Source organism: Cololabis saira, chromosome 9, assembly GCF_033807715.1.
Source record: "Cololabis saira isolate AMF1-May2022 chromosome 9, fColSai1.1, whole genome shotgun sequence".
Taxonomy (NCBI): Eukaryota; Metazoa; Chordata; class Actinopteri; order Beloniformes; family Belonidae; genus Cololabis; species Cololabis saira.
The window spans coordinates 34,196,680-34,209,044 of NC_084595.1; the positions used below are offsets into that span (position 1 = coordinate 34,196,680).

At 38.3% G+C, this 12,365-nt stretch overlaps 1 protein-coding gene across 2 annotated transcripts in view; it reads left to right on the forward strand.

Moving 5' to 3' along the window:
* The window catches only part of dock8 (dedicator of cytokinesis 8), a 69,249-nt gene that overhangs the window by 40,173 nt on the left and 16,711 nt on the right, over window positions 1–12,365 (forward strand). For both annotated transcript variants that reach the window (XM_061729348.1, XM_061729349.1), the window contains 15 exons: window positions 1,193–1,427; window positions 1,541–1,705; window positions 1,795–1,973; window positions 2,312–2,404; window positions 3,557–3,652; window positions 4,143–4,292; window positions 5,160–5,273; window positions 5,467–5,622; window positions 5,986–6,125; window positions 6,314–6,477; window positions 7,281–7,432; window positions 8,744–8,926; window positions 9,108–9,234; window positions 10,517–10,604; window positions 10,689–10,785. In XM_061729348.1, the coding sequence (XP_061585332.1) occupies window positions 1,193–1,427; window positions 1,541–1,705; window positions 1,795–1,973; window positions 2,312–2,404; window positions 3,557–3,652; window positions 4,143–4,292; window positions 5,160–5,273; window positions 5,467–5,622; window positions 5,986–6,125; window positions 6,314–6,477; window positions 7,281–7,432; window positions 8,744–8,926; window positions 9,108–9,234; window positions 10,517–10,604; window positions 10,689–10,785 (2,139 nt within the window). The remainder of the gene's footprint in view (window positions 1–1,192; window positions 1,428–1,540; window positions 1,706–1,794; window positions 1,974–2,311; window positions 2,405–3,556; window positions 3,653–4,142; window positions 4,293–5,159; window positions 5,274–5,466; window positions 5,623–5,985; window positions 6,126–6,313; window positions 6,478–7,280; window positions 7,433–8,743; window positions 8,927–9,107; window positions 9,235–10,516; window positions 10,605–10,688; window positions 10,786–12,365) is intronic.

Sequence of the window (12,365 nt, forward strand, 5' to 3'; positions counted from 1 at the left end):
ATACTTCAATCATGTGCTTTCATTTACAAATGCACTTATCTTGCAAATAGGCTTCCAAGTACTTTCAAAGATTTTTTTAAGACCAATTCGCAAATTCATAACTATAATACCAGACAATTTGAGGATCTCCATTCTTCATTCAGTCGTACCAATAGCACTCAGTTCTCCATCAAAGACAGAGGTGCCTCACTCTGGAACTCTCATATACTTATCACAAAATCTTCACTGTCTATTAATAGTTTTAAACAGAGATTGAAGACCAGCCTTATTGACCAAGCGTCTAGAAGTGCTTCCACTTAATGTGGACTCACTTCTGCACGTGCACACCGAGAAATTGTCTGTTTATATCCATCTTTTTTGAACGCTGTTTTTTTTTTTTTTGTTTGTTTTTTTGTTCTTGCTATTAGTTCAATACAATCTATTTTTCCTGGTGAGAACTTTGAATAAGCCCATTTAGGGCTTCCTTTCTCACCTGCACATATTTTCATGTTTTTTTATGTTTATTTAAACTTTTGTACCGTTTTTTATGTTGTGCAAATAAACAAATCAAATCAAATCATATGTGGTGCTATATGAGATACTTATCTTATGTTTGCCACTACGACTTCAGTCTGAAATATCAGGTCACATATCATCCGTCTTTGACATCATTTGTTTGTGATTTAATGTCACAATTCTGGATTTTTTTCAAATGAAATCTGCTTCGGTCAAGCTGGCCATGTCACGGTCCTACACCCCTGGCTTCGATCCCTCATCCACACACATCTCTGTATAGATGTTGAAGCCATAGCTCTATGCATGGTCAATATTGAAAATGTTTCTCTCCTCTACTCTTTTCAATGTAATTAGTTTTTGAATTTGTCACATCCACTGCACAACAATGGCAAAAAATAAAATAATACACATGCACTACTGCTTTGTTTGATCCCACACACCCAACGTACTGTGTTTGACATTACTCCGTCTTACTGAGAATGTAGCTTATTTCAAAAGAGATGCCTGTTCACAGAGAGAGCAGAGATTGATATAAGACGCATCTAAAATACTAAAGGTAACAACCCCCCTCCAAAAATCTGATTTTGGTAAAAGAAAAATATATATAATTGAGCATTAAACCCTGCAGTGTGACTGTAGCCTTATTCTCTATGTTGTTCTTCATCCTGTTGTTTTTTTTTGTTGTCTCCTGAACCAGGACAACCACCTGGAGCGTTTTTTCACCCTCTGCCATGCACTGGAGGGTGGAGCGATGTTCCCTCTACGGGTCAGGGAGGAGAAGATTCCAGAGAACAAGCTGGAGCATGAACTGAAGCTCAGCATCATATCCCTGTCCTCCTCTGGGTTAGAGCCTCTGGTCCTCTTCCTCCACCGGGTGCTGGATAAACTTTTCACCCTCATCATGCAGCCCATGGTAATCGCTGGCCAGACCGGTGAGGAGTTTCTCTAATATTGTTGCTAGATTTATACCTTTATTTCTGATCCTTTAATCATTTGACTTTTAACATATTCATCTGCATGTTTTTATATGTTTCCTCTTCAACAGCCAATCTGTCACAGATAGCCTTCGAATCGGTAGTGTCTATTGTCAACAGTCTTCATAACAGCCAGGAGCTGGTCAGGGACCAGCTGGGGAGAAACAGCTTATTGGCAACTTACCTGTATTGGGTCTTACGTCTGCCCGATCCACCTTGTGACGTGCAGAACGCAGGTGCTGACATAGTCATTTGAGTACCATATTGTGTTTCATCGTTTCAGTGATTGCAACTTTACCTTTTTCTTGTGCAAACGCGTTTTCAGGTCCAGGGGTTTCGATACCTGCGACAGAGAGCCGTTACAGCACCATGGGTCGGGCCACGGCTGCCACAGTTGCAAGTACGCTTCTCGGGTCCAGGATCCGGAGCAGTAGCAACCCGGACATTCCTGGTCCACACTGCTCTGCTGAAGATGCTGAGGTCAAGAGCATCCTCGCTGCCAAGGTAATTTTTCCAAAGCATTTTTAAAAACAATATATTTTTATATCTTTAATATACTGTTTTATGTACTTTTATATTCATTCTCTTTGGAAGACTTGGCAAAAGAGCCCAGATAACCCAATTTTCACGACAGGTCCATATTTCAGCAGGCCAATGCGTGGATTGATATATTTATCAAAGTACCAACTCTCACTACATAATTACTCTGAACTACCTGCTCAAGCGCACAAAACAACCCTTTTGTAGCCACTCAGTACATTAGATATTGTAATGGGCCACTAGAGACTCACACTAATGAACGCATCCATCTCACTCACTGTGATGGAACTATGTTTCTCCAGGGCCTCAACAACCCGGGCAGCCGCATGTCCACCTATGTGGATGTAAACAACCATCAGAGTCCCACAGGAAGCACCAGACCCTCCAACAGAAAGGTAATGCCACCTTTATACACAAAACACTTGTTTTTTTTTTACAGAAGGAGAGATAGATGGAATATACGAGGTGTGAGTTATCTCTTCACTACATTCACTTTTATTAGATGGCAGCAGAGGAGAGAAATAGGAAGTGTTCGGGCACAAAGCCAGGGAATCACATGCAGTGGAGGATAATGAATCACTAGCTTGGCTATGGGTCACCTTGGTCACCTCTGCATGTCTTCTCTTGACTTTGTGTCAGTATTGTCCTCAAATTATCAAGACTGAGATATAACTGCATCTTCATCATCTGAGGAGAATTCGACCCATTTGTGTCATATTCTGGAGAAGGTCCCTGCTTGAATATCGGGGAAAATTGTAGTTTTTTGTCACATACATATCCCTCAGCGATACATATTTATATTCTAAGTGTGGACAGTTCTTCAGCTGCTCTTTATTTATTCAGTTTTTATTTGCTTGGAGACAAATAGAAAACATAACTTATGTTGTGCAATTCCAAGATCATCTTTCTGTTCCATGGTATCTTATTCCCTGTAGAAAAAAGTAATGGTTACATATGTGTATTTCCAGTTATAATGTATTTGATTGAGCACATAATGGTATGTTTACAGACTACAGATTGCTGTGGTAGTCTGGGGCACGAGAAAAATCTACTTGTAAACAAACTCATAAAAGGGAAACTCAATATGGAAGCTGTTGAATTTGCAAAAATTTTAAATTGTTGTCAGACTCTCAAGCTTTATGCTTTTCGATGTATCTCGCTCAAATTAGGTTTAACCAAAAGTTCGCTGTCAGAAAAACATACTGTTTATAAGTTAATATGATAGATTACGGTAGATTTCTCACAAACCCTCAGGTGCATGCATCAGAAAAATGTTTAAGTACTTGTCACCAAAACTACAACTAGACTGCTCTGAGAACATGAACATCCTGGTGTGCTGTTCAACTATAATAGACAAGCTCTCAGTTTCCAGTTCCTGTAACATCCACAAGGTGGGAGTCTGACACTGTACACTCTGGTATTATGGTTGGCCAGATTTCTCTTAATTTTTTTCTTCCTCTCCTCTTCAGAGTTTATGGTATTTATCCAGGTGATTATTACTCTCTCCTCAGCTGGGTCTCAGTGCTGATTATGTATTTCTCTTGCAGCTGTTTCATGAAGAGTTGGCCTTACAGATGGTCGTCAGCACTGGTGTCTGCAGAGAAAACGCTTACAAATATGCCTGGTTTTTCTTTGAGCTGCTGGTCAGTACGATTTTTCTTTCTTTTTACGTACTCTTTATTTTAGCAGAGAAAGAAATAAAAGTAAGTAGTGTCATAGATGTTTATGATAAGTGGGTTTGGTTATGGCAATGACTCATCAACAACACTATTACCTCATGAACACATACCTTTAAATATAAGTTATAATAGTGGCATTCTGTAATTTATAAAACAGCAGTTTTCACATTTTTGTCTGTAAATCAAGTGTATAATTTCATACATTTATTCTTATTTTTTAAATTATATTAAAAAATATAGCTTTTTATTTAATTAATATATCAAACAAGGTTATAAATCAATGAGAATTAATTGTTTTTGTTGTCAAATCCTTATTTTTATAACATTAGGTTTGTATCCATCAGGTTCCTTAAGAAGTTATTAAGTTGCATGTATAGTTACAACTCTGGTCTGTGTTTCCTACATTTCCGTCATGTTTTCCCATTTCACAGTGTCATGTAAATGTGTTTTCCAGGTGAAGAGCATGGCCCAACATGTCTCTCAGCTGGACAAACACAGTGTTCCTCGAAGAAGCCGTTTCTCTGACCGGTTTAAAGATGACATAACTACCATTGTGTCTGTGGTTACGGCTGAGATTTGCACGATTCTTGTCAAACAGCAAAAGGTAATAAAAATAAGGATGAGAGGGATAACTATATTATACTGTAAATGTATAGCAGCTCTTTTGCTTGAATAAGAAAACTGTTAAAGTGCGGCCAGCCATGCTGTGTCTGTCAGTGACATAATTTTCAATGTATGATGACAAAATCAGTTGAATTGTTGTAAAATGCACAGTGAATCCAGCAAGTGTCCAATTAACCCAAAGTAGTATGAGCTGACACACTGATGAATGACTCCATTGTTTACTTTGCTGTGTATTAATGTTTGGCTGGTTTTCTTCTCACCTGGGAACAGTATTACTTCATGCTGTGTTTTTCCTGATGTGATCATGAGCTGGAAGACACATCACACAGAAAAGACTTCTGCTGTCACAGCTCAACGTGATTTGTTTGTTCATTTGAGTCCCACAAATTCTGATTTGTTGGATTCCAACTGGACATTTCAGTTTTGGTTTTGGTCCGTGCACAAAGATACCTTTTGTCAGCTTGATTGAATGTTCATTGGTTCGCGGTGGAGTAGGTTGTAGAAGCACCCGCGTTGTAGGATGGTGATCATTAATTTCTGACACTGTCTTTGATAGCAAAAACAGTCAAATATATCAGCATGGTTATCGTATATCTGTGACAGGCGAAGATTGCCCTGTGTGTACCGAGCTTAAAACAGACACCTATGTATCTTCTGATCTCCCCGGTTGGGAAGAAGCACTTGTTGCTTGAGTGTACAGCTTTCAGGGACCTCTAAACAGCAGGGACTTTGATGTGCTAATTATATTTGCTTCTCCGGTATCGAAAGATCGGCTTTCCAGTATAGATGCTCAACAACATCCGCTCACTGCAGCTTACTGATTGTTGTTTGTGGACTGTTGTTTCAGGAGCTAGAGCAAGCAGAGAAAGTCAACATCAGCCTGGCCTTCTTCCTTTACGACCTGATGTCCCTCATGGACCGAGGATTTGTCTTTAATCTGGTGAAAAACTATTGCAACCAGGTACAATGGCACTGATACCTAAACCAAAAAAAACATTTAGCATGTGTGGCTCAATATATAAATTCATTAAACTGTGTGTATGGTAAATGAAATAAAAAGCTTTCTTCATAAAGAACATGATAATAAACGTATACGAGTATTTTGGAGCATTAGTATGTACTAATTTATTATTTATGGTCTCTTTTGCTTTAAGATGTCAGCAAAGAGCATGTCAATGCCGACATTGATCAGCATGCGTCTGGAATTCCTGCGAATCCTGTGCAGCCACGAGCACTACCTCAACCTGAGCCTGTTCTTCAGCAGCCCTGCCTCTGCTCCTGCCTCACCATGTCCATCCATTTCCTCGCAGGTGGGGCCACTTGCCTGTCAAAAGTTTGCATTCTTAATTCAGACATTCAAGTGATTGTTTCATCAAAGCAAAACATGTCTCACCAGGTTTCTCTCACTCATGAGCAGACTGTCCCCTCCTCTATTAGACCCTTATTTTGGAATGTATTTATGGCTGTGGAAAACCAAATAAAGCAAGATGGGAACAGGAGTGGGCGTTTGTTCTAGTACACGGTCATTTAAAACAGGATGTTGCTGAAATGCAAACATGAGGATACATTGCTCGATTAACGGACAGCTGCGTCATGATACTGTTTGTGCCCCCATCATTCTGTCAGTCATGTCCTTTTGTCATCTTTTCCCCCTCTTTTTTTTTCTTTTTCAGAGTTCCGGCTCATGTAGTTTCCAGGAGCAACAAAGGATTTTGGCGTTGTTTGATCTCTCTCAGGAATTCAAGCAGCAGCATTACCTTGCTGGTCTGCTGCTGACAGAACTTAGTGCAGCCCTAGACATGGAGTCAGAGGGGTATGTAGGCACCGACACTGCCAAACTGTTCCCATTTGCCTTCCCTTTACATCTTAATTACAAAGCATTCCACAAAATGTTTAGCTTATATAACCATTGTGACTATAAAAAAATGAAATAAAAAAAAGATTATTAACACTTGTTATCATTGGATTCAGTCAAACTGTTTAAATGTGTCTGTTTTGCAGGGGAAAAGTTCAGAGAAGGGCCATCAATGCAATTAACAGCTTACTTTGTTCCCATGATCTGGACCATCGCTGTGTCAAACCTGAGGTCAGAGCCAAGGTGGCTGCTCTCTACCTTCCCCTCGTAGGGATCATAATAGACTCCACCAACTACCTGGATTTCACTGGTACATGCAAACACAATTATTCAAGTACACAAATTATTCAGCGACTTTTGTACATTTCTTAGGTTTGTAAAAAAAACCAGACAAAGCCAAAGGCTGGTGATGGGAGTGGTAGGCTAGTGGTTACAGAGGTGGGCTTCGGTCTGGACGACCCAGGTTCAAGCAATTGAAGGCAACTGAGGTAAACCTCTTAGCTCTTAACCCTAATGGCTCCCAGAGCGCCGGAAAACCGGCAGCCAACTGCTCCTAGTCTAAATAGTGATGGGTTAAAAGCAGAGATTATTCTTTTTTATTGTTCTTTGTCTTGTGGGTTATATCTACTTTTATCCTGTTCAGTGAACATTGTGAGTACCTGCCATGTCTGTCCTGTGCTGTCTTAAACCTGTTCTCTGTATTTGTCCTGTGTCAAATTAATGTCTGTAAAGATTATGTGTGAGATGCCTTCTTCCATCTACTGCAAAACAAATCTACCTAGGGGTACTAATAAAGTCAACTTGAACTTGAACTTGAGACTCGAATTTCCTTCAGGATCAATAAATTATCTAAAACAATGCAGTGGAATGAGCCCCTGCTAATGTTTAAAAAGGGTAAAGGTTAATGGGTTGCCTCTAATCAGCAGTTCTTCCCCATTATGTTCTGTTCTTACTTACAATTAGAGACATCTGTCTTTCCTCACCTCACATAAATGTGTTAAGGCTTGATTCTTACTCTTTTAACTACGAATGAAGACACATTAGTGTTACACTTATGGTTGTAACTTCTTTCTCTTTCAGTTTAACATATTTGATCCCTGTTTGTCTTTATAGTTTCTGACACACGTGGTGGGAAAAACAAGACAGGTGAAGCCGAGGATGACCTTGATAATGTCCCACCCATCAATACGTCTGTTGCCATGGCAATCGCTGGCAACCCCTTCAACACCCTTGGTCGGAATGTGCTCGTCTCCATGGCATCCTTGGTAAAGTTTGCCCATGTGCACTGAATTTGTTCATATTAAAGATGATAACAGGTTATTAATGTTTTTACAAGTTCAAAAGTGCATGCCAGGGCGAATGTGTGAGATTGTATCTGTGAGTGTTCTGCTTCCCAAAAGGTGAGCTGCACAGAGGCTGATTGATTACCTGTCAGAGCCACACATGCACTTCATCCATCCTAAAAAAAAAAAAGGAAAACAAAATCGCACACACACACACATTTAGACCCACACATCTGCGGGAGATGGTTTATGGGCAGACATTGCCATCATAAGTGAACAAGGGCCGTCCTTCCTGACAAACGCATCCATCATGTGTAGCTACAGCAACAACACAGGCAACAAAACTCAAAACTGCCATTCTTTTTCTCCTCCATGGTTTGATTGCCAGAGATGAATCGGTTCCTTGTATATAGTTGCACGAAACACTGTTGTGGAAAAAGTGGTTTTTATACGAATAAGCCATTGGGCTGACATCCATCATACATCCAAACATGGCTGCCAGGGCACTTGTTCCTCATTATCAGGCGGATCACCTTCAAACACTGTGTTTATAAATCATTTCCTCATTACAAGAGAAATGGTTTTTCACTTGATGCATATTTTTTAAAAGTAAGGTGATGTTTTTGTTCCCCAGCAACAATATTTGACGTTGGTTGTGGTGGTTTCACTTACTCTAGCTCAGCAAAAGAGACCTGGAACAACGTTCTAGGTGGGATATCTAGAGCAGTAGGAGGTTAATGGCCACATTTATCAAAGCTGCTGCACAATGAAGCAGCAGTAGCCGTCTATAGCAGTGATTCATCATCACACAGATGAAGGTAAATTAATCTGCAGTAGATTTAACTCCTGTTGAGATGTGCAAGAGAACCATACTTCACTAAAACTTGTGTGAAAGAACTGACCAACCACATTATTGGCTCACAGAAGCTTATTTTACTCTTTGATAGTTAGATACAGTTTTTAACTCAGTGGATAGATTTAATTATAATAAAGAAACGCCTGTAATTCAATTCACGAATACTTTAATAATTTAATTAAATTAGATTTAAAAAATGAATAGTGTTACAGTATGCACTAAATATAAATAGGACATTTACACAAAGGAAAATAAATAAAGACCCCTGCACTAATCTAAATTCGTGTTTTTTTTTAAACTTCACTTTGATTTATTGATTGCTAAGTTGTATCTCCATCTGGGTTCTACATCAGATGTATGTGTGATTCTCAATACTTCAATGAGAGCTAAATTTAAATTCATAATATGCATTTCTGTCTCCCCTCTTCTCCTCCCAGCAAAGTAAATCCATTGCCACTCTGGCAGCAGACAGCAGTCGCCACCTGTTGGCGTGCTTTCTGTGGGTGATGAAGAATGCAGATAGGAGCCTGATTCAGCGCTGGACCGTGGATATGCCTCCCTCACAGCTCAACAAACTGCTGGAGCTCCTCACAATCTGTCTGTCCTGCTTTGAGTACAGGGTCAGTTACAGATTTGTTCTCTAATTTTTATAAAAATGCAAAAGAAAACTGCACAGAGACAGCTGCTGGTGGTTCATTCTGATGTTTTGTCTGCCTGTGAATGTTTTTCATTGTAGAATATTAAAACCGTCTGCACTCAGTTGTTTGTACCTGGTGATTACCTGCTTATGTGCATTTGCAGGGTAAGCAGAGTACTGACAAGGTGAGCACCCAGGCCTTGCAGAAATCTCAGCAGGCCAAACTGCAGCTGGAGGAAGCCCTGCTGAGAGGAATGGGAGCCCGCGGGGAAATGATGAAACGAGTTGGAGGTAGTGCATTTGTGCGTGTTTTCAGAAATAAAAGCTTGGAATAGTGTGTATTTTTAAAATATTAAAATCAACCATATTAATTTTTTTTAAATTCTCTTTTTTATTAAGATTTCACAAAGGTCCTACATTCACAGAAATATCACAATTTCTCTCATCTCACCCTCTGTCCCACAATTGTTGCATAACCTAATGCACCTGAATTTCCATAAGCGATAGAAAGGCCATTAAGGACCCAAAAGAAAGAAAGAAAAAAGAAAAGTCCTGTTTCAATCTCTTTTTTACATATCTTTAATTAAACTCTTTTCTTTTCTTTTTTTAAATGAACAATTAAAATGTTTTAGCAAGAACCAAGGGAATCGTCAAAATATAATACTATTTAGATAAAGTCTGCCGTCAATGGTGACACAAATTCAATCCAATGTTTCCAGAAATTCTTAAATTTGTCCAATTCTAATCTAAGCGAGAAAGTAAACTTTTCCATCATGTAAATGTTATGCATCACATCTATCCAATCTTCCCTTTTAGGTGACTCTATTTTCAGCCACTTCCTGGTGACGGCTTTTTTACTCGCCACTAACATTCTTCTAAGTATATATTTGTCCCACGAATTTGTTATTTCTTGGTTCCCTTTTCCCAAGCACATATTCATAAAAGTAAATGGAAATTCCACTTTCAAGATTTTCTTCATACTATGATAGAGGGGCATTCCCAAAAGATATGAAAATGACTGTCTTTATTTTCTCCACATAGTCTCCAACATCTCATATCTTGAGATTTCTGTTGTGCTGGTATAATAAAGTATCTCACTATATTTTGCCAACCATATTCTCTCCATGTTGTTCTCCATTGCTGTTCATTGATCTGTTCCCATTCCTCCTCTGACATCAGACTTCCAGCCTCTTTCTCCCTCTTTTCTTTTATGTACTGTATTTTGTATTCTACTTTTAGATTTTCCTGTTCTTTAAGGAATTTTGAGATTCATTTCTTGCCTTGATCTGATTCATATGCTAAGATAAAAATCAACCATATTTCAAAGGATTTTTTTATTTTATTATTGTATGATCAGAAACTCTATAAGAGCCAAGTTAGTTACTGTCTTGTGTTGATGCTCAGGAATTTTGTACAACGGAGATAATTAATTTTTCTAAACATTACATAAAACTTTTCCCCTAAATCGCAGTATTTCCTCATTCTAATCATTTTTCATAATCATAATTTTTCTTTTTGCAATCTATATATATATTAGTTGTAAATTAAACAGCTGCTTTTCAATCCCCGCTAGGAATGGACAGGACTTTGGGTCAGAGAGAGAACCTGCGCTGGAGGAAAGACCTCACTCAGTGGAGACAAACGAATGACAGACAGGATAAGTATGTTGATTGTCTGTGTCATATTTTTTGTTCAACCCAAGTGTCTTTTTTATTTTGTCTCATTCACTCCCCTTCTTCCTACAGAACTAAAGCGGAGTTAGACCAAGAGGCTGTAATCAGTGGGAACTTGGCCACAGAGACAAGCCTCATAGTGTTGGACCTGCTGGAGACCATTATACAGGTCAGAAAACTTTGTACTCCGGACTAAGGCTGTAATTACTACGTGATTACCGTTTAAGAATGTACTGTAACGATGTTATCGTTGGCGAATGAATCGTTCAAAATACAAGTGTGTGGAGGTTGACAGACAGACTATAACATAGCAAAAGTGTAGAATAACAATTACACTTGAATCGCAGGTTGTGAGTTAATAATTTCAGTGACTTTGCGAGAATTTTGTTTCTAAAAATATTCATGCCTACTATTACACTACAATAACATTCAAAACTGTTTTAATATTCAAATTTTGTACACCTACAAAAAAAAAAGAAAAAAAAAGTAGCATAGCACGGCAGGAGTGAAATGATGAAAAATACGGACCTAAAAAGCTTTTATGACCTCAGTTTGATAATGCTGAGCATGAAATGCATCAAAGAAACAAAGGAAACGACAAAGATTATGAGAAATGTTGTCAATCAGATTGAGGTGAGGAGAACCAGGTCGGACAGAGCTGGTGAGTTACACATGTTCAGTAACTGCTGTCTGCTGTCGGTCTGGAGTTCTGTCTCTGGGTACCTCTTGTCTAAAATTAATGCTTTTTGTATAAACGTCAGACGGTAAGTCCTGTCTCTTCACTTACAAAAAATAAAACCCCACCTGAAAACTTACTGTTTTACTCTGTGTCCTAAAACTCTGAAGTGTGTGCAGCCTGCACCGTCATCACCTCTCCAAAAGCCTCACTGACACATATTCTGTACGAGTCCTGCAGCTGAGCCGTTCGTGTTCTGTTAGATGATATGTTGATGGGGAGGAAAAATAATTTCTTTAGGACTACAGTTTAGAGTGTTTTTCTTCTGAATTTGTGTATTTGAAATACATTCAGTTAATCAATAACTTTTTAAATGCACATTATGACAAAATATTATACATTTTGTAAAAATAAAACACCCTGTGAGTTGCAGTTTAATGGGCTGTCAAAAGACTCTTGGTTGAATAGTCAATAACTTCTTCTTTCTTTTAAATTAATACTTTTTATATAACAAAATCCTTTACAAGTACGCAGCAAGAATTGGTGAATTGTCGTATTACGTTGTGAAACTGCAATATGTAAATATATTTCACAGCCACTTACTCCCTTATTATTCAGTGTGTTATGTGTTATCAGTCATTCAAGGAAAGAGTTTTTTTTTTGTCTTAATTTGTAATATATATTCACATTACCACTTTGGTAAAAAAGTAATAATAACTTTACCCTCTGTTATTAAATGATAACATTAACAAAGGGGGGTAAGTGCTTCATGTTGTTTATTAGCATAATGACTCAAAAGTTAGATTGATTTACTTGACTTTTTTGGTCTGTTTTTTATTTAATTTTTTTTAAATTTTACATGGACTAATTTAAAAGTGATTAACTTTTGTCTGTTTTGTACTCCTCCCCCCGTTTTTTTTTTTTAAATTTATCCTTGGCTAATGTCTTGGATTGCTACTGTTTTATAGTTTCTCTGCCTGGGGGCAGTGTTAAATGTTTGTCCAAAGTAACGTGGAAAAGATGAAAGATGTGGATTCCAGATTTATAATGTATAGCTCAAGCTTTCTAGCTTC